We start from the raw sequence: 27,882 nt of genomic DNA, 5'->3' as shown, positions 1-27,882 counted from the left end.
GATGATTCTAAAGACATTTCGAAAATATCAAGAATTGATGATATTGAAGATTCTTTATATAATGAAGCGTACAATTAAGCACCCCTTGAAGAGACACTAAATGGAAGAACTTGGAGAAGTCTATGAAGACATTTTGTGTAATGAGTTTCTTCTTTTGTGATTTCAAACTCACAGTGAGTCACTATAAGTTTGAGGGGGGTGTTAAGATGGATGTAGTTTTTTATGCATATATATACACGTATGTGTATATAAATACATATGTATATATATTGTTTAATATAATATATATACTAGTCAACTGAGGTTGACTATTTCTAGCTGTTGGAAAGGTCCAACAGCTAGAAAAGGTATTCCCCTTTTCTCTCTTCTCTACCTTTTTCTATATAAATAAATGGGTGTGTGCATGAGTGAGTTATGAGGGAGTGATGGGTAGTTCTAGATATTTTTTCGATTTGGCATTTCGATTACAATTTGGAATGTCTTGGGTTCCACACCATTTCATGACAATATACATGTAGTTATATTTAACTCATGAATTTGATTATTTAATTATCAAGAACAAGATTAAAGAGATCAATTAAACAACTCACCATAGAATTAAATCCATCCTAGGAGAAAATAAAATGTTCATGGAAAGGATTTAAAAAAAAAACTTTTTCATATAAATGTGCAGCGAAAATAATGAGGAAATTCAAAAGCCCACATACAACAAATCAAGAGAAATATACTTTGCAACAATAGTTTGTTTACCATAAGTAATCATCTTTTTTTTACCACAACACTCAAAGGAGTTTACAATAATTGAGGAATTAATTAAATTTATGCAAAACATGCAAGATGGAACAAGTCTAAATAACCTCAGCATATATATATATATATATATATATATATATATATATATATAACATGCAATTAAAGCATATTCAATGCACATAACAATGCATGGAAATATTTTAATGAATAAACATTTCCCATACAAGGGCAAAATAGTAAAAGTTTAAAATTTTTATGGAGATTTAAAAAATCTCACTTAACAAAAGGAACGATATTTACAAATCTCAACACCAATTTACTCACCACAAGCAGCCACCTCTTTGACCTCCAACCCAAACGACATCACAATTCAATTGTATCAACACATAAGACGAGATAAAACACAAATGTTAGAAATAACCTTACTAGTGACCAAGACGATGCACTAGCAATACTGGCTATCTGACAATACAATAATAATAACATAAGCTACAATGGGTGCATATAACTCACCATAACCTTGTAAAACTAATAAACAAAAATCTCTTATCCAACAAAAAAAAGTCACTCAAATGAGAGGTATGGGTGGAGAAACAAATGATCTAATCAATACTTGCAATAAAAACAAACCAGTGTCACCAAGAAAACAAGATTTGAAATCAAGGTAAGAACAATGAATTTTTACAAACTATATAGTAAACCATCATGGTTTAAACGAAGAATATAGCCATCACAAATAAGCATAAATACAAGCATTAACAATATATCAATGGTGATACAACACACTCATAATCAAAGATCAAACAACTGTCAGTTAGAGCCAAACTATAAGTCGACAATCTAAGCTGACAAAACTGAGGTGCACACAACTCACCCCAACAAACATCTTTGGTTCTACAAAAGCAATAGAGTGAACCAATCCATGGATTCAAAGGCCAATCAACTATCAGTCAGACCCAAGACAAGTGTCAACCCAACACTCATAAACATGATAGTCTAGACCGATAAGATGACTTGAGGTGCACACATAACTCACCTCAACAGCTAACTCTGACCCAACAACAAGGCCAAAAAGAATATGATGCATAAAAGTTAAAATTCTATGATGAACAAAAACTAGTGTCGTAAGGAGGTGATAAAAGCATATGGAAATCAATTTTCAAATAAGTGAGTTCATATATAAGAATCGATTTGAAAAACACAGTTTCAAATCAAAACCAATAAAGGTAGATGGAATATAGTGTACTCATATGCAAACAAGGTGTCAATTGATAATTTTTCATAAACTTTGTGTAAGCAAAGGCAATCAAGGTTACATCAATATCAATGAAGAATGAGCACGACCAATATAAGCAAACTATATAGAGAGATAGCTCAATCTAGATTATAAGTCGATTATGAGACAACAATGACATACGACATTAAAGGGGCCAAAACATATATAGAGATTCTCAAATAATCACGGTATTGAGGGAAAGTACCCCGACATTCTTTGTCTTATTTTTTATTTTTTTTATTTTTGACTTTTGACCATGGACAAACTAATCCATGTTTATAGGACTGTTGGGACCCTCCCAGAGTTGTCAGTCGAGGAAGTGGGAATGAGAAGCGATTCGGGAAGCGAGGCACTTCTAAAACTTTAGGAAGCGGGAAGCATGGGACGACTTAGAAGCAAACCGAGAAACATATCGGAAGCAACCTATGAAGTGAACTGGAAGCGAACCAGGATTCGAAGGGGGAACGAAGAAGGAAGCGACCTAGGATTTGAGTGAAAAGCGAAAGGGACGCTAATAAGAATCAAAGGGAAGCGAAAATGTAATTATATATATTTTTAATTTACCAAAATATAAGATTTATATTATATAACTCAAAAATAATCAACCAAAAATATAAGTTATATAATCAGAAACAGTCAACCAAAAATATAAATTATATAACTCAGAAATATAACTTAGAAACAGTCAAACAAATTATATATGAATTGCACATATAGAAATATATATATATATATAAATGAAACACACGAACACAATATATATAATATACATATTATAATAACTGAAATACAGAATATATAAAATAATTAAAACACAAGATTATCAGTTATATATATAATTGAAAAACATAAGCTATAGCAAAAACATGAAGACCGAGAGAGAGAAACAAGAATAAGAAGAAAAAAACAGGAAGAAGAACGAAAAACAAGAAGAAAAAAAGGAAAAAAGAAAAGAGAAGGGAAAAAACAGGAAGAAGAAAAAAGGAAAAAGAAGGAAAAACAGGAAGGAAAAAACAGAAAAAAGAAAAAGAAGGAAAAAAAGGTATTTCTTTTATTTTTTTGGTAAAATTTACATTTTTAAGAGCTAAAACTGGAAGCTCGCTTCCCATTTAAAACTTGCGCTTCCCCCACACGTTTTGGAAGCTCTGCATTTTGTGCTTCCGAAGTGCATTTCAGGGAAGCGTGCTTCCCCACTCCTATAGGCGCTTTCGGTAACCCTGGATCCTCCCCAACGATCACAAATCTATAGAGCTCCCCTTTTGTGTATAAATAGGGGACCTTGGCCCCTCTCAATGTAATTCTTTCTTATGAGCATTTCTTCAATAAAATCATTATTTATTTATGCTCTCTTGTGCTATTGTGCTTAAGCACCTTGTGTCTATGTTTTGTTGCTCATTAGTGGCCTTTTGACTTTTTGTATCTTGCCCATTAGTGGCATTATTGTGTGATTAGGGGTATCTCTTATCTCTTATTTCATTATATGGTATCAGAGCCCATTGGGTTCTTTTGATCTTGGAAGACTGGCTTGTGGAGATTAAAGATCGTGACTAAGGTGTGTTTGTCTTCTTTTCCTTTTTACCTCTCTTTTCATCATAGAACATGAATCAAGAGTGGAGCTCTTTTTCAAACTCGATGGATCCAACTACTTGATGTGGGCCTCGGCCATGAAAAATCATCTTAGATGAAAGAAACTTTGGGGCTTTATGATGGATACTTCTCTTGAACCATCGTTAAAGCTCACCAAGGTCGAAGAAGGTGTTGTCAAAGCTCTTGTTGGAGATGATCATGATAAAGCCATCAATGAACATCAAATAAAGGTAGAGGATTGGGAAAGCAATCATGCAAAAATTTTGGCATGGTTTATGAACAATGTTGACATAAAAATATGTGCCAACATCACTAAATTTAGAAGAGCCAATGAAGCTTGGTTCTTTCTTAAGGGTATATATACCCAAAAGGTTCTTGCTAGACAATATTTTTGTCAAGACAAGATTAGATCCACTAAGGAGACATGTGTATTCGAGATTATTTTAACATTTTGTCTCCTCTTTAGGATGAATTAACACTTTTTGAGCCAAAATGGGTGGCTCTCGAAGATGTTGAGATTAGAAGAGAGCAAATTGAGAAGGAACATTTTTTTCAGCAAGTGAGGTATTCTCTTCTTCATAGAACTAAGGCTATTCCTCTTGAGGATGCTCTTGCCGAGGTATGTCAAGAGAAAACTCGTTTTGGCATGACAAATAAGAATGATGATGTTTTGGTTGTTACTAGGCTGGGTTTCAATGGAAGGGCCTATAAGCTCCCTCACTTTGTAAAACCAAATAACTATAATAGTGCATCCAATTACAATAGTAGATATAGAAAGGATGTTATTTGCCACTATTGTAATGAACCAGGACATATTAGACTAGTATATCCAAAGCTTAGAGGCCAAATTGTTTCTGTTAGAGAAATCACACCCAAGAAAGAAGAGTCAAGAAAAAATGGAGATATTAAAGACACACTTAGTCAAATATCAGAGACACTTCAACAACTTCTAAAATCATCTCTTACATAGGGTGCCGCCATTGCATCTTCTTTATCTCCTCTAGGTATATAGATTCTTGACTCGAGTGCTTCCTTTCATATGACACCTCATAAGAATGTGTTCTCTGAATTTCGCACTAATTCTACTTCATCTTACATTCCAACGACCGATGAAACTTCTTTAAAAATAAATAGTGTTGGAACACTTGACTCTAAAAAATTTCTTGTTCCAAAAATAAGAGTTCTAAAGTTAAATTTAATTTTTTTATGTTTCTCAATTTTTTTATCATGGTTGCAAAATTTCTTTCTCATCTAAAGATTGCATTGTGTAGGATCTCCAGAAAGGGAAGCTGATTGGGCAAGGCCATAGAAGAGGCGATCTTTACTTTATGGATTTTTTGTCCCTTCCACCCAAGTCATTTTGTAATTATGTACAAGACAAAAGTATTGATAATTGGCATAAGAGACGGGCATCATAGTTTTTCAAAGATGTATTTCTTTCTTTTTTTGAAAAATATTTGTAATGAAAAAAATATATTATATAAAGATTGCATTTTTGAAAAAATAAAAGTTATATTTTCTCATAGAACCTTTATTTCTACTCGACCTTTTGAATTAGTGCATTCGGATGTATAGGGCCCTTCATCGATTATATCAAAAGGAGGTTACTCCTATTATATTATTTTCGTTGATGATTTTACTAGATACACATGGATTTATTTTCTAAATCTTAAATCAGACTCTTTCTTTAAGGAATTTTATTCAATGGTTAAAAATCAATTTCTTAGCAACGTATCCATTCTTAGATCTGATTCGGGAGGTGAGTACATGTCAAATGATTTTCAAAGCTACTTGAAACAAAACAAAATTTGTCATCAAAGATCTTATCCTAGAACTTGGGTTAGTGGAAAGAAAGCATAGACATATAATAGAAACCACTATGACTCTTCTAATCTCAAGGGACATTCTAAAATTTTTTTGGGCCGAAGCTGTTTTAACCTCAACCTACTTAATAAATAAAACTCTTTCGTCTTTATTACAAAATATTTCTCCATTTGAAAAACCTTTTAAACTAACTCTCGATTTTAAAAGACTAAGAATCTTTGGTTGTAAGTGTTACATACTCATAAAAATGATAAACTATCTCCTAAAGCCATTAAATATGTTTTCTTGAGATATGGTGAAAATAAAAAAAGGTACTAGTGTTTTGATCCAATAAATAACAAGCTCTATGTTTCAAAAGATGTCACCTTTCTTGAAAATGAAAATGGTTTTGATAACAAAGGACCTAAAAAAGAAATTGATTATTCATTTCTATTTGATCTATTACCATGACACGATGAGTCCAACTCTATTGAGGTGTTTGATTCTTTGAATAATAACTCTAGTATTGATTATCCGATTGTTGATAAAGTTAGTTCTCAACATGAAAGTTTGAATGAAAATGTGTCAAATGATATGCATGTTCATACTCGACGGGGGGAAGGTAATCACCTATGTGCCCTTGACAAGTTCTCTCAAAATATACCCTTAGAAGAATCCCAACTTAGGAGATCAAATTGAATCTCTAGTGTTCCAAGTAGGTTTGTATCATATGACTCTTTTTCTCCAAACTTTAAAGCATGTTTAATAACTTTGCACTCTTATTATGAACCATTACATTATAATGATATCAAACAATACCCGAAATGAAGCAATGAAAATAAAACTTAATGCTCTTAGGAAAGTCAACACATGAAAAATAGTTGATCCTCCTTTAGGCAAGAAATCTAAAGGATGTAGATGGGTGTTTAAAATAAAAACCAAAAGTGAAGAATCATTAGAAAGATATAAAGCAAGATTAGTCACCACAAGGTATGCCAAAGAATATAGAATAGATTATGAGAAAACCTTTGCTCCCGTCGCAAGAATGACTAGTATCCGAACTCTTATTGACTCTATTAAAAAATGGCTCATTTTCCAATTAGATGTTAAAAATGCCTTTTTAAATAGAAAACTTGGTGAAGAGGTTTACATGGAACCTCCTTCAGGGGTGAATTTAAACGAAAAAAAATTAAAACTTAAAAAGGCGTAATATAGTCTTAAACAAGCCCCTAAGGCTTGGTATGATAAATTTAGTAATGTTTTAATTAATTTGAGATTTATCTCTTGTTATATTGACACTACTCTCTTTGTCAAGAAAACAAGTACTGCAATTGTGATTTTTCTGCTACTTGATATCACTCATGTCGTTTATACAACTAGTCAATTTTAGCATGCCCCTACCACAGTGCACATGGCTGCAATTATGCGGATTGTGTGATACATTATAAACATTATCTCAAAGGGATTTTCTTATCCTCTTATTCATCTTTAGATTTAATTGCTTATCCTGACGTTGACTGGAGTGATAACCCAAATGATAGAATCTCAACTACTGGTTTTTGTATTTTTTAGGGGATTCATTGATCTCTTGGAGCTGTAAGAAACAACTGAAGGTTTTGTTATCTTTAACTGAGGCAAAATATTGTGCAATGACAACAACAATGGAGCTTGTTTGGTTCAGATCTCTTCTGCAAGACATGAGAGTTTTCATCTCCAAATCCTCGAAGATGTGTTGCAACAACAAAAGTGCAATATACATAGCAAGCAATTATACTTTTCATGAAAGAACTAAACACATTGAGATTAACTGCCATTATGTTCGTAATGAATATTTAAAAAGAACTATTGAGTTGTCGTATGTCACATCAAAATACCAACTTGCAGATTTCTTCACCAAAGCTCTTCACACTTCTCCTTTTATTTTTTTTCTTGACAAATTTTCGGTGATCTCAGTGCAAGCTTGAGGGGGGTGTTAATATATATATAATATATATATAGTTGTAATTTGTCACAATCCTCAAGGGTATTTTTGTCTTTTTGCTCTTATGTAATTAGCAAAGTCCACTAGGGACTGTCCTTTCTTTTTCTTATTTTTGACTTTTGACCATGGACAAACTAGTCCATGTTTATAGGACTGTTGGGATCCTCCCCAACGGTCAAATTTGTGACTATTGGGGAGCTCCCAATAGCTCTATAGAGCTCCCCTTTTGTGTATAAATAGGGGACCTTGTTCCCTCTCAATGTAATTCTTTCTTATGAGCATTTCTTCAATAAAATCATTATTTATTTATGCTCTATTGTGCTATTGTGCTTAAGCACCTTGAGTCTTTATGTTTTGTTGCCCATTAGTGGCCTTGTGACTTTGTCTATCTTGCCCATTAATGGCATTAATATTGTGTGATTAGGGATATCTCTTATCTCTTATTTCATTACAATGCAGATAGAGCAATCTCATGAGAGTATACAAAACATCTAGGGCATACTAATGAACTTAAAGTCATGATGACTCAATATATAAAACATAAGAATTTTAAAAAAAATTAAGGAGCACATCTCAATGAAGACACCGCGTAGAATTCAAAGAACATGCTTTGATATATGCATAAAGTCACAAATAATCATAAGGGTTTTAAAATTCCCAAAATAAATATCTATACTTTGAATGAATACTTACACAAATCCACTAAAGGGCATACATGAGAGCATAAAAATATATAAAATGGAGAACCTACCATAAAGAGCTCAAGAATAAACTACTTATGAGTTAATGTCAAAACACAAACACAAGGGCCATTCAAGCATACACAAGAACCAATAAAACAATATTTCATTAAAAGAAATTTCACTAACTCTAATTCCAATTGATTTTTAAGAAAAAACATTTTACATACCCAAGAAATAACCATAATATTTCAAACAAATTTTGAAAAAATATATATTATAAATACCTTTTAAAGATAGACAACTAAAAAATAATCATATATATATATAAACATTTAAGATGCATACTGAGGCCCACATCATGTAACTTCATGGCGAAGACCCACATCATTTAGTTGATCCATTTAATTTGAAAGATAGATCAATCTTGGAATCGTGCTCCATGAGAAAGATTAGAGAGAGAGATGTAGAAAACAAACACGTCCTCTTGGGCGCCACAATCACCACGATCACTCAAGCACTTTCCCACAAACACGATCACATGATGATCACACTCCAAGAGCACTATGGCTCTGATACCATGTAATGAAATATGCAAAAATATAAAACAAGAGCCTCTAAGGACTTAGAAGATGACAAACACAAAGTGCACATGTGATAAATCTGCTAATAAACTGACGTGATCTGCAGAAAGTATGAGAAAAGGAAGGGAAGAGAAGAGGTTTTAGAAATCGGCAGTCAATCTATCTTATTGCTGCACTAGTGCTTCATTAGTCTTAATAGGGTTACAATAATCTTTTACAAGGACAAAAGTGCCCCTTATTAGTAACACATGTTACATTATAATACAACTAAAGCAAAACTCGTGAATGGATATGGATCCTTTATCGGATCCATATCCAATCCATATTCCACATTCTAATACCTTCCCTCAAGTTGTGCATGGGGTTGAACCATGTGCAACTTGTTCTTCAGATACCAGAAGCGGTGACTTGTAAGACCTTTTGTAAACATATCAGCAACTTGGCCTTCTGAAGGCACATAAACTGGTTCAATCTCTTTGTCGGCTATCTTTTGTCTGATGAAATGTTGATCAATTTCAATATGTTTAGTCCGACTGTGATGAACAGGATTGAATGCAATTTGTATAGCACTTCTATTATCACACATAAGTGTCAAATTTGAGATATCCTCTCCCATCTCTGTAAGAAGATGCCTAATCCAGGTTACTTTTGCTGTGGTAGCTGCCATAGATCTATACCCTGCCTCTGTGCTAGATCTTGCCACAGCCTTCTGTTTTCTGCTACTCCATGAGACAAGATTTCTCCCAATGAAAACACAGTATCCTGAAACAGACCTCCTCTCATCTGGATCCCCTGCCCAGTCTGCATCTGTATAGGCCAATATGTCATGTTTTGGTGATTTCCATGAACATTGAGTATATGTGAGTCCATCACCCACCGTTCCTTTTAGATAGCGAAGGATGCGTTTGACAACATCCATGTGACCAGTCTTTGGTTCATGCATGAATTGAGATACTTGATTGACAGAATACATAATGTCTGGTCTAGTGAAGGTAAGGTATTGTAGCATACCTACTAAACTCCGATACTTGACTGCATCAGGATATAACTCACCATCACAAATACTGAGCCTTTGGTTAACAACACTGGGTGTGGGTAGAGGTTTACAATCCGTCATTCCTGCTTTAGCCAGAAGATCAAGAGTGTATTTATGTTGAGTTAATGACATTTTATCACCTTGTTTGTCTACCTCTACTCCAAGAAAATATCTCAGCTCCCCAAGGTCTTTCATTTTGAACCGCATACTCAATAGAACTTTAATTCACTGAATGTGGTCTGAAGCATTACCAGTGATAACAATATCATCAACATATATGAGTAAGAAAACCATAGTGGTACCGTTCTTATATATGAACAGAGAATGGTCAAGTTGGGAACGAAAGAAACCATGTTTATGGATTTCTAAGGAAAAGCTTTCAAACCATGACCTAGAAGCTTGCTTCAATCCATACAAAGCTCTGGTTAACTTGCATACATATTTTTTTGGGCTTCCCTCTGCATAACCTTGAGGCTGCTCCATATAGACCTCTTCCTTTAAGTCCCTATGAAGGAATGCATTCTTAACATCAAGCTGACTGATGATCCACCCATGTTCAATTGTCAGGCCAAGTATAATGCGAATAGTTCCCATTTTCACCACTGGGCTGAATGTCTCATCATAATCCTGACCATATTCTTGAGTGAAACCCTTGGCCACAAGACGTGCCTTGTATCGTTCAATGCTACTATCCGGTTTATATTTAATTTTATAAACCCATTTGGAACCAACAACATTTTTGTCTGGAAGACGGCCAACTATCTCCCATGTTCGACACTCATGAAGTGCCTCGATCTCCTCATTCATCGCTTCAATCCATTTGTTGGATTGGATAGCTTGATGAAAACCAAGTGGTTCATCGTGTTTTTCAATCTGGGATAGAAAAATCTGAAAGTCCATAGAAAAGTTGTCATAACTAACCCACTTTTCAATAGGATGCCTTATCCTGCCTGATCTTCTTGGTGCTTCTCTGTCATTAGACAATGCAATGTGTTCTTCAGCAGGTACATTCGTTTGCTCTCTAGATCTCCTGGTATACACATTTCCTTTGTATCTCATACACTTTGCTTGCGATGCATCATCTGAAACTGTCTCACCATGTATGCTTTCAGGAGACAGAATAGTATGCTCGGCATCATGTGAAATAAGTTCAGCACTAAGCCATGGATCATACCAATTATCAACTGCACCAGTAGGTTCATGATTGACCTCTGCTTCTTTTCTCAGAAAATGATTTTCATCAAAAACATTTCTGGAAATTCTAATCTTCTTATTGGCAGGATCATAGCATCTATAACCCTTGTGTTCATCTGCATAACCTACAAATTTGGCATATAGAGGCTTTGTCCTGGAATTTAGTCATGGATTTGTCAATATGAACATAACATGTGAATCCAAAAACTCGTAACTCATTATAATCGGGATGTGCACCAAAGAGAACATAATAGGGAGATTGATTTTCAAGAATAGGCATAGGAAGACGATTTATCACATGAGTGACAGTGTGAAAAGCTTCAGTCCAAAGACTAATGGGTAAGTTACTCCCATGCATTATACTCATTGCACTTTCCACAATATGTCTGTGTTTACGTTCAGCAATTCCATTTTGTTGTGGAGTGTACGGGCAAGAAACTCTACGATGCATCCCATTATCTTGGAGAAAATCTAAAAATTCTTTGGAGGAATACTCACCACCTCCATCACATTGGAGAATTTGGATATTTTGAGAGAATTGATTTTTAACATAGGCATGAAAGTGACGGAAAATGGAAAAGACCTTTGATTTGTGTTTCATAAAGAATATCAAGGTAAAACGAGAGAAACTGTCAATAAAAGATACATAATATTTACTTCAATAAAAGATACATAATATTTACTTCCAGAAGAGGAAGGATTAGGAGCTGGGCTCTAAACATCTGAATATATTATCTCAAAGGGTATAGAAGCTCTTTTATTTATTTGATGAAAAGTACATGACTTTTGCAGACCTGACAACTGGGACATATTTTATTCCTCAATAAAGGTGAAATAGATTCCGAAAGAAGACCATTGGATACTAACTTTTCAATAAAGACTTGACTACAATGACCAAGACGAGAATGCCAGAGATCTGACTTATTACATTTGGATGTACTTAGGACACTTTTGGAGACGAGATCAGACTGGGGCTTTAGGACACTGGAGGCTGGATCTTCATTAAAGACATACATGTCTCCACGTCGCTCTCCTTTAGCAAACATCTCCTTCGTTTGAAGATCCTTGACAAAGACAAAAGGAGTAAATTCCACAGAAGAATTGGTAGAATCAACAAGCTTGGAAACAGATACAACATTTTTCTTTATATTTGGTGCATGAACAACATCAGATAAAGGAATAGATGACTTAGACAAAGGAATGACGACATTGCCTATGTTTGAAATAGGGTGGTGGGTGGAACAGAGAATAAAAGGCTAACAAAGAATTAAGATAAATGAAAATAAGTAGGTCGAATCAAATAGATTTGAAAATGGCAGCAGTACTGAACTTGGCTTTATAGGGCTGAAAGTGCCGAAGGACAAAGATAGAATAGCAGATCTGAAGGGATTTCAGATCTGCGAGGAATAGAAGAGGCTTAAATCAGACAATGATCTCTAGAGATAGGAGAAAGCACTGATGGCAGATCTGTCGCCACTTTCAGATTTGCGACAGTGAGAAAAGAAGGATAAGCAAAGATTATAAATCTGAAAGTATTTCAGATTTACAAGGTAATGGAAGAAAAGAAACAAATTGACATTTAAAGAAATATAAATAACAGAGAGAAAAGGAGGAAAAACAAAGGTTGCGTGACCTACCCACTTTCACGCTAAAAGGAATATTTTCAGATCTGTCAGATGCAACAACTTTTCATACAGATCTGTCAGCAACTGTTCACGCTGACCAGGCAGGCACGTGATTTGGAAAACTGTTCACGCTGAAAAAGGGCTCTGTGAAATAGAAGAAAGGAGGTTTCATATTTGCGATTTTCAGATCTGTCAGAAGTTGTTCACGTTGACCAGACACGTGATCTGCATGCTTTCAGATCTACGAACTGCCAACTTTTCACGCTGACCAGGCAGGAGCTTTAGGTATTCATCACCCACAAGATTAACCTGGCTCTGATACCATGATAAATCTGCTAATAAACTGACGTGATCTGCAGAAAGTATGAGAAAAGGAAGGGAAGAGAAGAGGTTTCAGAAATCGGCAGTCAATCTATCTTATTGCTGCACTAGTGCTTCATTAATCTTAATAGGGTTACAACATTCTTTTACAAGGACAAAAGTGCCCCTTATTAGTAACACATGTTACATTATAATACAACTAAAGCAAAACTCGTGAATGGATATGGATCCTTTATCGGATCCATATCCAATCCATATTCCACATTCTAATAACATGCACAAGTCCACTATAGGACAATACAAGAGCCAATAATGGCTACAACAAAATGTAAATAATGTCTTTGTTGAACAAATGCTTAAGCAAAAGCATTAACTCAAGGGAGACAGCCCCCCCCCCCCCAACACCTCAGTTATACACAAACACAAAAGAGACCATTGGGAGCTCCCAATAGAGTCATTGGGAGCTCCCAATGGTCATATTTTGCATTAGATAGATATTCTGGAACTGAAACTCAGTCTGAAGTCCAATCTAGGTCATTCAAATTTTCAAAACCACCACCTGGAAAATTTATATCTTATTATTCTTTTTCACCCAAGTGCAAAGCCTATATTGCTTTAATTTATTCATAGATATATATATATATATATTGTTAAAATATATGTAATACATATATTTATATATATATATATATATATATATATATATATATATATATATATATATATATATATATTTAACAGTCACTACCCGATAAGGGGTAGTTTTGTAATCTCGCCCAATAGGGGCATTTTAGACTTTTTCCTTTTTCTTTTTCTATTTTTTTCTTATTTCTTTTTTTTTCTTTTTTGTTTCTTTTTGTGCATTTAATGCACAACCATTGGAGGCCCCAACAAAGAGTCGTTGGGCCCCCAACGGTCACAATTGTGACCGTTGGGAGCCCAACGACTCCTTGTTGGGACTCCCAATGGTCCCTCTCTCTTGCTTTTCTCTAACTCTCCTTCAATCTTCTCTTGCCTATAAATAAGTGGGGTCTCCCCCTTTGTAATGTGTGACTTCTTCAAGCCCTTTAGTGCATTTATAAGATTTTATGCTTTCTAGCCATTATTGGCTTTTGTGTATGTCCTCTTTTGGACTTGTTCTTTGATTTCTATGTGTGAATGTCCATTATAGGACATACATTTCTTTTCCGCATATTTCATTACATGGTATCAAAGCCTTGGTTGTGCTCTTGATTCATATAGCTAGTTGTCTTGTTTTTTTTCTCTCTCTCTCTCTGTTTGTCCTCCATTCTTGATTATATAATGGAAGGAGAACAAAAGATTGATCTCTCCTTCAAGCTTAATGGTACTAACTACATGATGTGGGCCGCCGCCATGGAGAACAACCTCAAAGGTAAAAAGCTTTGGGGATATGTTATGGGCACCATTAGGGAACCTCAACTTCAACTTACAAAAATTGATGGTGATCAAGAAAAAGCTCTAGAAGGAAATGCTCGCATGAAGGCTATTGAAGATCACCAATTCAAGGTAGAAGATTGGGAAAGTAAACATGCAAAAATTCTTGCATGGTTCATGAACAACGTGGAACTAAAGATTTGCGCCAACATTGCTAAATTCCGCCTAGCAAATGAAGCATGATTCTTTATGAAAGGTATGTATACCCAAAAAGACCTTGCTCGTCAATTTTTTATCCAAGAAAAAATCCGTACCATTAAGCAAGGTGAAATGAGTGTAAGAGATTACTATAGCACTCTTGGACCTTTATGGGATGAGCTATCCCTTCTTGAACCCAAATGGGTATCAAGTGAAGATGTGGAAATGAGAAGAGAACAAATGGAGAAAGAACACTTTTTCCAATTTTTACATGGGCTTAGGTCTGAATATGAACAAGTTAGGTCCTCCCTTCTTCATAGATCAAAACCGCTTCCATTGGAAGATGCCATAGCCGAAATATGCGAAGAAGAAACGCGTCTTGGCATGATTAAAGGAGGAGATGAAGTTTTTGCCGTGTCTAAACCCGGCAATCATATGAAAGCTTATAAGCCTCCACACTTTGGGAGGCAAAATAACTATAATGGCAATTATAGGAAAGCCATTTGCCATCATTGTCAAGAACCGGGTCATATAAGACCTAATTGTCCAAAGATAAATGAACCTCCAAAAGGTAAAGTTGCTATTATTGAAGAAATCCCACAAAAGAAGGAGGAGCCAATGAAAGGGAAAGAGTCCTTTTCCCTTGCTCAACTATCTGAAGCACTTCAAATTCTATTCAAATCGCCGTCAACTTTGGGAGCCGCCATTGTCTCTTCTTCTCCTCCAGGTACGCCTTCTTGGATTCTTGATTCTGGAGCATCTTTTCATATGATCCCTATTGAAAATGGACTATCCAATGTATGTAGCAACTCCAAAAATTCTTTTGTTTCCACCGCCGATGGTACCTCTTTACAAGTTAAAAGTTTTGGAACCTTAGACTTTTCAAAAGATTTTTTTGTGCCAAATGTAAGAGTAGTACCTCAACTTAATTTAAATCTTTTATCTGTCTCTCAAATATGTGATCATGGATGTGAAATCTCCTTCTCAACCAAGGATTGCTCTATACAGGATCTCCAGTCCGGGAAGTGGATTGGGCAAGGCCATAGGAGGGGAGATCTCTACTACATGAACAATTTGAAACTTCCCACTAAATCATTTTGTAATCATGTCCAAGATAAAAATATAGAAACTTGGCATCAAAGACTTGGACATCCCAGTTTCTCAAAAATGTATTACTTTCCTTTTGGAAAGAAATTTTGTAATGAGAAACATTTTGTTTGCAAGAGTTGTATTTTTGGAAAAATGAAATCCACCCCCTTTCCAAAGGGAACATTTGTGTCCAAAAGACCCTTTGAATTAGTTCATTCGGATGTTTGAGGTCCTTCTCCGGTCATATCAAAAGGAGGATACTCATATTATGTTACTTTCATTGATGATTTCACTCGATATGTGTGGATCTATTTTCTCAATCTAAAATCCGAAGTTTTTAATTTCTTTAAAAAATTTCATATGATTGTCAAGAATCAATTTTCAACTAATATCTCTATTCTTCGATCCGATTCCGGTGGAGAATATATGTCAAATGAATTTCAAGAATATTTGAAAACCAATGGAATTTGTCATCAAAGGTCATGTCCTAGGACTTCCCAACAAAACGGTCTAGCCGAGAGAAAGCATAGACACATCTTGGAAACCACTAGGACTCTTTTCATTTCCAAAGAAATTCCAAAATGTTATTGAGCCGAAGCCGCCTTAACCTCCACTTATTTGATAAATAGAATGATATCCTCTTCCCTATAAAGTATATCTCCATATGAAAAACTTTTTAAAAGAACACCCGACTTTAATAGATTAAGAATTTTTTGGTGTAAGTGTTTTGTCCTTACACATAAAAGAGATAAGTTATCTCTCAAAGCTATTGAATGTGTGTTCTTAGGATACGGAGAAAATCAAAAAGGTTTTAGGTGCTTCGATCCCAAAAGTAACAAACTATATGTATCCAAAGATGTTACCTTTTTAGAAAATGAGAACGGCTTTGAGAAAAATAAAGATATTGATGAAAGCGAATATGCTTTCTTATTTGATCTTCTTTCTCAAGAAGATGTGACTCCTCACGTAGAGGATGTTCCTAATGATTTAGAGGATACTCCTCTTAGTAATGTTGAAAATGGAAGTAATGATTTTGAAAATAGGTCAATTCAAACCTATACAAGGCGTGGTCAAGAAACTCCCATAAGCGCTTTAGAAAAATATTCTCAAAGTTCCAACATAGAAGAAACCTCTTCAAGGAGATCTAGCCGAATCTCCAATCCTCCTAATAGGTTTGTTTCCTATGAGTCCCTAACACCTAAATATAGGGCATGCCTAATTGCATTACACTCTTATCATGAACCATCACACTATAATGAAGCCAAAAACATTCCTCAATGGGTTGAAGCCATGAAACTAGAACTTAGTGCCCTTGAAAAGGCTAAAACTTGGGAAATAACTTCATTACCCACGGGAAAGAAGTCTATTGGATGTAGATGGGTCTTCAAAATTAAAACTAAAAGTGATGGGTCATTAGAACGTTATAAAGCTAGGTTGGTAGCTAAAGGATATGCTCAAGAGTACGGAATAGACTATGAAGAAACCTTCGCTCCCGTAGCTAGAATGACTAGTGTTAGGACTCTTATTGCGGTTGCATCCGTTAAAAAATGGCCTATCTATCAATTGGATGTTAAGAACACATTTCTTAATGGTGAACTAAGTGAAGAGGTCTACATGGATCCTCCACCAGGAGTATCTATTGGTGAAAACAAAATTCTTAAACTAAAAAATGCACTTTATGGGTTAAAACAAGCTCCAAAGGCTTGGCATGATAGATTTATCAATGTAATGACTAGCCTAAATTTTCGTTCATGTTATACTGACACTGCGTTATTTGTGAAAAGTACAGGGTCCTCTATAGTTATTCTACTACTATATGTTGATGATATGATCATCACTGGAAGTGATGAGCAAGGAATCCATGATATTAAGAAAATTTTAAAAGAAAATTTTGACATGTCTGACCTTGGTTTCTTAAGATATTTTTTAGGTATTGAAGTTGCATATTCACCCCGAGGGTATATTCTATCTCAAATGAAACTTGCTGCTGACATTTGTTCCAAGTCTGGAATTTCAGATGATAAGAAGACAGAAACCCCTGAGGTTATCAATGCAAAGCTAAGGCTGGAAGATGGGACACTTCTTGAGAATCTTACTCCCTACCGTCAACTCGTTGGGTCTTTGACATACTTATCCATCACTTGGCCAGACATAGCTCATGCAGTTCACTCCGTCAGTCAGTTTCAACATGCACCTACAACTGTGCACATGAGTGCAGTCTTAAGGATTGTCAGATACATTAAAAACACCATAACTAAGGGAGTTTTTCTTTCCTCCTCCTCATCCCTTGATTTAATTGCTTATACAGATGTTGATTGGGGAGAAAATCCCAATGATAGAGTCTCAACCACTGGTTTTTGTGTTTTCTTAGGTGACTATGATTTCTTGGAGATGAAAGAAGCAGCATAAAGTATCATTGTCCTCAACTGAAGTGAAATATCGTGCAATGACCACTACAACCATGGAGCTTGTGTGGCTTAGAAGTCTCCTCTGTGATATGAGCATCGTCATCTCAATTCCTTCGAAGATGTGTTGCGATACAAGAGTGCTATCTATATTGCAAGCAACCACACCTTCCATGAGCGTACTAAACACATTGAGATGGATTGCCACTATGTTCGAGATGAATACCTAAAAGGAACCATAGCACTGCCCTACGTCACATCCGATTACCAGTTGGCGGACTTCTTCACCAAAGCTCTTGTTGTTCCTCGTTTCATGTTTCTTCTCAACAAGCTTTCCGTTGTATCCCTGTAAAGCTTGAGGGAGGGTGTTAAAATATATGTAATACATATATATATATATATATATATATATATATATATATATTTAACAGTCACTACCCAATAAGGGGTAGTTTTGTAATCTCGCCCAATAGGGGCATTTTAGACTTTTTCCTTTTCTTCCTTTTTCCTTTTTCTTTTTCTATTTTTTTCTTTTTTCTTTTTTTTCTTTTTTGTTTCTTTTTGTGCATTTAATGCACAGCCATTGGGGGCCCCAACAAAGAGTCGTTGGGCCCCCAACGGTCACAATTGTGACCGTTGGGAGCCCAACGACTCCTTGTTGGGACTCCCAATGGTCCCTCTCTCTTGCTTTTCTCTAACTCTCCCTCACTCCTCTCTTGCCTATAAATAAGTGGGGTCTCCCTGAAAGAATGAAACCCTAATCTACGGTGAGAGAAGAGAAGAGAGGGAGAGAGAAATTTCCAGTTGAAAGGAGGGTTCAATCCATCGTGACTGCCCTCTCATTCTATTTAACATAAAGTGTAAACATTAGGGTACGAAAATACCCTTTTACAAAATAATAATTTACAATACATGAACTGGATCTGGACCCGATCCATCATACAAATGGATCGGGTCAGACATACAATGAAGATAATAATGTCTTCTTTTCAGCCTCCCTCAAGTTGTGCATGGTGTTGGACCATGAACAACTTGTTCTTCAAAAACCAAAATCTATCCTTTGTTAACCCTTTAGTGAGGATATCAGCAACTTGTTCTTTTGTTGACACATACATGGGCTCAATCTCTTTGTCTTCAACCTTTTTCCTGATAAAATGTTGATCTATTTCAATGTGCTTTGCTCGACTATGGTGAATGGGATTGAATGACATGTTGATGGCACTTTGATTGTCACACAGCAACAGTGATCGAACAATCGACTCTCCCATTTCAGTCAGAAGATGTCTTATCCATGTACCCTCGGCCGTGGCAGTGGCCATTGATCTGTATTCGGCCTCAGTGCTCGATCTAGCAACCGCCTTTTGTTTTCTACTGCTCCAGGATACCAAGTTTGGCCCAATGAAGCTGCAATAACCAGATACTGATCGTCGTTCGTCTGGATCCCCCGCCCAATCAGCATCAGCATAAGTAATAATCTCATGGCTCCCACCTGGATCTAATTCTTCCTTGCCTTTGTATACCAGCCCATCACCCACTGTACCCTTTAGGTAGCGAAGTATACGTTTGACTGCCTCCATATGTGACACACGAGGTTCATGCATAAACTGGGATACCTGATTAACCGAATATACTATGTCAGGTCTAGTAAAAGTCAGGTATTGCAACATGCCAACTAAACTGCGATACTTAGTGGGATCTCCATATATATCCCCTTCTTGCGAACTCAATTTCTGATGAATGACACTTGGAGTTGTTAACGGCTTACAATCTGTCATGCCTGCTCTGCCGAGAATGTCCAGCGTATATTTGTGTTGAGTAAGGGTAAGTGTATCATTCTTGTTATCAACTTCTACCCCAAGAAAATATCGCAGCTCTCCCAAATCTTTCATCTTAAATCTCTGATTTAATAACTTCTTCACCTGCTCAATGTGGCTTTTACAATTCCCTGTGATGATGATATCATCTACATATATCAATAGAAGAGTAGTAACTCCTTGTTCATTGTGAATGAATAATGAGTAATCCAGATGGGACCTAGTAAAGCCATGCTGTTGTATTTCTAGAGAAAAACTGTCGAACCAGGAACGAGAAGCTTGTTTCAAACCATGGAGTGCTCTCTTTAATTTGCATACATATTTTTTGGCGTCTCGTTCTGCATACCCAGTGGGTTGTTCCATGTAGACCTCTTCTTTTAAATCCCCGTGCAGAAAAGCATTTTTTACATCCAGCTGACTCAATGTCCATCCATGTTTAATGGCTAGACTCAACACAATACGAATAGTCCCCATCTTAACAACAGGACTAAAAGTTTCATCAAAGTCTTGGCCTTCCTCTTGTGTGAATCCCTTGGCTACAAGTCGAGCCTTGTACCTTTCGATGCTCCCATCTGGTTTATATTTTATCTTGTATACCCATTTTGACCCAACGACATTTCTGTTCAGTGGTCTATGCACAATCTCCCATGTACCACATTCATGTAAGGCCTCCATTTCTTCATTCATTGCTTCTACCCATCTTCTAGAGCTCGCAGCTTGATAGAACATAAGAGGCTCATCCTCTTTACTTATGGATGTCAAGAATAACTGAAAATCCATTGAAAATTTTTTATAACTTACCCACTTGTCAAGCGGATGTCGAATCCGTGAAGATCTTCTGATATCTCCAGATGGATCCGTGTTCGTACAAGGAATGAATGAGGGCTCTTTCTCTCGCCGAGTGTACACAATTCCCTTATACCTTGTTGGCTCCAATTCATATGTGACAGTTTCCTTCATTTGAGTCTCATTGGCTGAATCCTCATGTGGCTCATTTTGACTGCAATTTTCTGGACAGTCTACTGTACCGTTGGAGAAGAGTTCTGAATTTAACCATGGGTAGTATACCTCAATGCTGGAGCTTGAGTTATCAGTATCTACCATAGTTGAATTAGTATCCTGATCGGCAAAGTTCATTTCATCGAAAATAACATTCCTTGATATTTTGACACGCTTACTCAGGGGATCATAGCACCTGTACCCTTTGTAATCTTCTGCATATCCTATAAACCTGCATTTCAAAGCCTTATCTTGGAACTTGTGCCTGAGAGAGCTATCAATGTGCACATAACAAACAGACCCAAACACACGTAATTCATGATAATCAAGTTGTATGCCAAAAAGCGAGAAGTATGGTGACTTATTCTCTAAGATATTCATGGGTAAGCGATTTATCACATGAACTGTGGAGTGGAAAGCCTCAGTCCATAATGATAATGGGAGATTGCTCCCGTGCATCATGCTCATCGCAGTCTCAACAATATGTCGATGCTTCCTCTCAGCAATCCCATTTTGTTGAGGTGTATGAGGGCAAGACACTTCTCTTTATCCCATTATGTTGAAGAAAATTAACAAAATCACTCGAGGAGAATTCACCTCCTCCATCACACTGGAAATTAAGAATGTTGATAGAGAAATGATTTTGAGCAAAAGAGTGAAATTTCTGGAACAATCCAAAAACTTCTGATTTGTGCTTCATAAAGAATATCCAAGTGTAACGTGAGTAACTATCAATGAAAATAAGATAGTATTTACTGCCAGAAAAAGAAGTGATTGGAGCAGGACCCCAGACATCTGAACAAATGACCTCAAACGGCCTTGAAGCTCTTTTATTAATGGAAGCAAAAGGTAAAACATGACTCTTACATAGATGACAGCTAGAACATTTTGTATCAACGACTTCTGAACTCAGACTGGACTTAGGAATAAGATTATTCATGGCAAGTTTTTCAATGAAATGACGACCACAATGGCCAAGACGACTATGCCAAAGTCTTGGCTTATTACTTTCAGAAACATTAAATATAAAATCAGAATCAAAGACTTGACGTTGGTGAGGCTTCAAGGATGAATAGTTGGAATGAATGAAGGAAGGATCTTCTTGGAAGATGTACATGTTGCCCCATCGTTGTCCTTCAGCGAATATCCTCCTCGTGCGAAGATCCTTGACATAAACAGAAGAGGGAGTAAATTCGACTGAAGCATTAGCATCATCAACAAGTTTTGAGACAGAAACAATGTTCTTTTGAATATTAGGGGCATGGATGACACTTGGAAGTTTAAGAGAGGATTTTGACATGTGTATAACGGCATTTCCAGTGTGTGAGATGGCATGATGGGATCCATCTCCTGTGACTATGCTATTCTTTCCAACATAAGGTGTAAGAGTCAAGAGCTTACCTACATCACCTGTAACATGAGTAGCTGCTCCGGAGTCGACATACCAAATTCCTTTGTCATTTTGCTTCATATTTAATCCTGCCAAAGCTGCCAACAGTAACTCTTTTACTTCTCCATCCCTTTTTGCCTCTGCTTGTGGAGCTTTCCCTTTGTTTTGGGGATTAAACCAACAATTCGCTTTAATGTGCCCTTTCTTGTTGCATAGGAAACAGGTGGGAATGGGTCGTTGTCCCTGGACATTGGGTGTTGAAAGAATGTCACGACCTCCATAGTTATTTCTCCCTTGGCCTCCTTTTCCTCGAAAGGAACTTCCTCTACCTCGACCATAACTCATTCTCATAGCCAACACATCTTGTGTCTCGGAATTCCCATTGGAGGTTTCAGAGGAACCTTTCAGATTCATCTCATATTGCAATAATTTTGCACGAAGATCTTCAAACTTTGGAAGTTCTGGTAGACATAGTAAGGTTGTCGTCATAACATGATAGTCTGGCCCCAATCCACTCAAGGTTTGTTGTACTTTATCTTTTTCACTGACAAGACACCCAACAACTGCCAACTGATCTGTGATGCCTTTCATTTTATTCAGGTATTCCATAATAGACATGGAATCTTTCTTCAGCATTTGAAATTCTCGCTTAAGAAACATGATTCTTGCCTCAGAAATTTGTGAATATGTTTGAACTAACATATCCCACAGTTCCTTTGCCGAACAATCATCAGGAAGAGCAATAAGGACCTCCTGTGAAAGAGTTGAAGTGATGTATGCCACTAGCGATTGATCTCTCTTCATCCAAGCAACATATTCTGGATTCTTGTGAAGAACAACAGATTGTTCTCCTTTATCGTCTGCCTTTTCTTGCGAAAGAAATTCTGGAGGCGATGGGACTGATCCATCCAAGTGACCAGAGAGGTCCTGACTCTTTATAAACGGAATAATCTGTCTTTTCCAGGTTAAGAAATTGCAGTTATTCAATTTTTCAGAAACTAGTTGACCAAGAAAACTTGAGGACAGGCATGATTGCCCGTGAGTGAATTCCATTTGAACTGACACTTAGGTAAAACAAAGAACTCGGCTAACTTCTTCAGATAAGGAAAGACAGATGGCTGCTAGCAGACAGTTCTCTTTAGATTCAACAAAAGATGCAAAGTAGAAGAAAGAAAATTACAGATTGACAGGGATTAGCAGGTAGCAGGAAAACACATATTCAATGCAGGGAAAATCAGTAAGGAAAACAGCAGGAGGAAATCACAGATCAAGAGGGGTAGATGGGTAGTGATTTCTTCAAAACACAAATCACAGAACTGTAGGAAAAACAACAAGAGAACAACAGAAATTAACCACGGATAGAGAGATGATCGAATTTTTACAAAGGAAAGAGGGAACCTGATTTTATTAGACACAGATTTTGTTGACAGAAACACACAGATGAAGGTTCCAGAATCACGCTGGGTATTCACGCTGATTGGTGACAAAGGCTGGTATTCACGCTGGGTATTCACACCCAGATTCACGCAGATAGCTATGCAGATCCACGCTGATGCAGATCCACACTGAAATCACGCTGATGCAGATCCACGCTGATGCAGATCCACGCTGAAATCACGCTGATTCACGACCAGACATTCTTCACTGGGTATTTACGCTGGGTATTCACACCCAGATTCACGCAGATAGCTGATGCAGATCCACGTTGATGCAGATCCACGCTGATGCAGATCCACGTTGATGCACACGCTGTGCTTTCTTCACGCAGATCCATGCCTTGCTTTCTTCACGCAGATCCACGCCCTGCTCTGATACCATGAAAGAATGAAACCCTAATCTACGGTGAGAGAAGAGAAGAGAGGGAGAGAGAAATTTCCAGTTGAAAGGAGGGTTCAATCCATCCTGCCCTCTCATTCTATTTAACATAAAGTGTAAACATTAGGGTACGAAAATACCCTTTTACAAAATAATAATTTACAATACATGAACTGGATCTGGACCCGATCCATTATACAAAGACATACAATGAAGATAATAATGTCTTCTTTTCACTCCCCCTTTGTAATGTGTGGCTTCTTCAAGCCCTTTAGTGCATTTATAAGATTTTATGCTTTCTAGCCATTATTGGCTTTTGTGTATGTCCTCTTTTGGACTTGTTCTTTGATTTCTATGTGAATGTCCATTGTAGGACATACATTTCTTTTCCGCATATTTCATTACATATATATATATATATATATATATATATATATATATATATATATATATATATATATAACCGTTTAGGATCCTTTTGCCTAGAATATTGAATACAGTTTTTGTCCTTGTGGGATTGCTCCTCATTCACCAAATCATCTCTAATCTTATGATGTTCATTAAGATCACATTCATATTCATAATCATAATCATCATCAAATTTTGGGATTAAATCCAACAGAAAGGAATAATTATTTTCTTAGAATTTTCAAAATAAAAAAAACTCTTTTTTTAAGAATTATACATTTCTTGAAACATAAAGTTCTATTTTTGAAATCAAAATACCTAATGCCTAACCTAAAAAGATACAAGGTATAGCACGAGAGGACAATTTATCATTTTTGTTAGTAAAATCAAAACATTTGTATCCAAAGACTCTTAATCTAGCATAATGAGTTATTTTAAAAGGTTTTTCAACTGGTGACATATTTTGCAAAGAAGGGGATGGCATTCTGTTGTTGATGAGAAAAACAACAGTTAAAGCAACCTCAGCCCAAAAATCCTTTGGTACTTGGTTTGTTATAAGCATTTTTGTAATGTGTCTATGCTGTCTTTGACAAACCATTTTGCTAGGGTATGTATGGAAAAGATCTTTGGTATATAATGCCATGTAAATTTAGATAACCTTTAAATTCTTTTAATAAAAATTTTTCTCCTTGGTATGTGATGCCATGTAAATTTAAATAATCTTTGAATTCTTTTGATAAAAATTCTCCCCCTAATCGGTTCGAAAGATAGAATATCATTTTTCAAATTTATTTATGACTAAATTGTGAAATATTTGAAAATATAAGAAAACTTCAGATTTATGTTTAAGGAAATAAAGCCAAGTATGCCTAGAAAAATTATCAATAAAAATTACATAATAAGCATATTTACCCTTTGATACAGCTGGTGTCGGGCCCCATACATCCGAATGTTAAAAGTAACAAAAATTCTTTCTTGAAATGGTAATCTCTTCATTTTTTCAAGAATACAATCTTTACAAGTAAAATTTTCAAAAATACAAAAAAATTTCAAACTTGAAAAATATTTGAATTTTGGATACATTAGGATGGCCAGGTCTTTTATGCCATAAATCCAAGTGTATTTTCAGTTGTCGAATTCTTAGTTTTGCAAAGTTCTATACAAGTTAACATTAAATATTCTTGATTACTTACCTTAATGCTATTTCACGATGTCAGGTATGTTTCCAATATGGTCATAATTTCACTACTTTTATATATAAATTAGAAGTTAACAGACCCTGTTAGTTACTGGGTTGACCTGCGCAAGTCCCAAGTCAAGCTTATACGAGTTGAGTGTCAAGTCTCTGGGTCTTGGTACCATGAGCCAGCCTATTTGTTCATGGTAGTCTCATGACAATGTGCAACAAAATTGGTTGGAGAAGGTAGGATTAAAAAAGAAACTGCAAATCTCAACATAGTACTTTCGCATTGATTAGAAGCTTACAGCAAATTAGGCAACTCATAAAAATTTGAGCAATCTATGAAGTTTCTTAGCTCAAATAAGATATCTATTTTTATGAGTTTTTATTTGGACCAAGAAGATTCTCTTCACTCAACACATTATTCGAAAATATAGTTTAGTTTTTTGTTGATTTGGTTCAGGGCTCTATAGTGCATGACTTAAATGTGCACTTAGAATTGAATGGTGATCTGTTCAACTTGTAATACAGGTGGGCCATTAGCCACAGCATGAAAGCTGAGCCAGCTTGGTTGTGCCAAGCTTTTGATTTGTGCTCTGGATTTTGGATTCAAGGAAGGAAAACATGAGCCAAGATCTTTGTTGAAGCAGGATTTTGGTGTTGCTTTTGTGATTTTTCTGCTTGCATTTGAGCCATGTGCATTCAATCTTGCTCGGTTGAGAAAGAATTACTCATCATGTGGTCAAATTCAGCACATCTAAGCTTTGATGACAGATTTTGATTTATTGGCCGTTTTCTCTTCTACATATTATGACATCTTAAGCAGGTGATTGTACTACTTGTGGACAGGTTACTGCAGTTTTTTTATGGGCAACTAGGTTTTAGAAACCATAATTGCATTGGCAATAGTTCAATTATTATCTAGCATGTATTTTGAAGCCAACCCCCCAAAACTCTTCCAGCGCAGGCATTATTGCACCTTGCTCTGATAATGTAGTGTTTAGGACAATGTATGACGTTTGAATTTCGGGTTCTAATAAGATGGCTGGATGGTTAGGTTGCCTGTCATAACTGAGGGGTTGGTTTTGAATCCCAGGGGTGTATCCCCTTGCTTGCCTAACAAAAAGAAAGAACGGATGTTTGAATTTTTATCTTGGTTGGTTTTGCAAAATTCTGAAAGACTTAATTGTTCTTTCCTTTCATGTGTGATAGATCATCAGCCCGCCCCTTTTCTTTTTTTTTTGTGATATTCTCTATGCATGTTGATTCTGCTATACGGTAAATTTTTTTATTGGTACATTGTCATTGTTTTGGGATATGTTTATCTTCCAGTCCTTATCATCGATTTTTTTTAATTTCTATTGCAGAAACTAAGCCGTGTGTTGGCTCCTGTGTCAAGGTTTAAAGATGCACTTATTGGCCAATGCCGGGCTCCAGTTCTGCACTACACCAACTCGGTTGAGCAATGAAATGCCCTATATCAAACACATTGAGATGATGACGACAAATTATGAGAGAGAGAGAGGCATCAATGCCATGGGCATCTATTATGAACATAGCCATATTTAGGTAATTTCACGGTATAAACTTCATATTCTGTGTCAAGTTATGCAGTACATGGTGGGAATATACTGATTGATATAAATATTCTCTTTCATGGAATTGTAAATTCTTAACCTATGTGTTTCTCTTCAAAAGTTGAAAAGTCACTTTGTGATCAGGTGAGCTCAAGCTTGAAACAAATATTCCACAACCAAACCAACAACCTGAAATTAGTTTTGAGAATCCCAGTTTTGCCTAAAATCCTGGTTTGGTAGAAACTAGATTTTTATTCTGTTTGGATGACCAAAAACCTGAAATTCAGGTTTTTGGTCATTAAAACCTTTAGAAAAAAAAAGGTTGGCCATTTCCCAGCCAGGAAATGGTTGGAATGTCAAAAAAACTAAAAAATGCTCAGTCATTTTTTGGCCACAGTTACCTCTTTCTGGGCAACTCTTGGAAGGCTTTGTTTGGGAGCCAGTACTCAAAGGTAGCTGGGGAGGCAACTATAGAATCTATGAAGGATAGAGAAGCCCCATCTCCTACCTGGGCTGTTTGGGATCACCTTAAAAAGTTGGACCAGTTATCCACCAAATCCATTGGAAGCTGTTTGTGACATTAATAGTCTCTGCAAATGGTCTTCCTATGCATTTAATGTGATGGCTTGGAGGACTGTCGTAGACCGCTGGAGGACCTTTGAAGATGGGCGTTGGCATGGAAGTTGCAGACTACCACCTCCCTGCAATGGCAGCCGGTTTATGGAAATGACATTCATAAATCCACTCTCAATACCCTCAATTACCCTGTTTC

At 36.2% G+C, this 27,882-nt stretch overlaps 1 protein-coding gene across 5 annotated transcripts in view; it reads left to right on the top strand.

The window, feature by feature from the left end:
* The window catches only part of LOC149818941 (ATG8-interacting protein 1-like), a 42,190-nt gene extending 14,889 nt beyond the window's left edge, over window positions 1-27,301 (top strand). The window contains exon 5 of one of the 5 annotated variants that reach the window (XM_089985953.1): window positions 26,933-27,301. In XM_089985953.1, coding sequence (XP_089842079.1) covers window positions 26,933-26,938 — 6 coding nt within the window. In that variant the 3' untranslated portion in view covers window positions 26,939-27,301. Of the gene's footprint in view, window positions 1-26,064; window positions 26,605-26,900 lie in introns of those variants that run through there. The other 4 variants (XM_089985949.1, XM_089985948.1, XM_089985954.1 and 1 more) reach the window with 4 other exon arrangements.
* Window positions 27,302-27,882: the final 581 nt, after the last annotated feature.

The sequence above is a fragment of the Nuphar pumila genome, chromosome 13 (assembly GCF_984573655.1).
Source record: "Nuphar pumila chromosome 13, dmNupPumi1.hap1.1, whole genome shotgun sequence".
Taxonomy (NCBI): domain Eukaryota; kingdom Viridiplantae; phylum Streptophyta; class Magnoliopsida; order Nymphaeales; family Nymphaeaceae; genus Nuphar; species Nuphar pumila.
The sequence above is the reverse complement of the archived record's forward strand: the minus strand, read 5'-3'. Positions and strand labels throughout refer to the sequence as shown.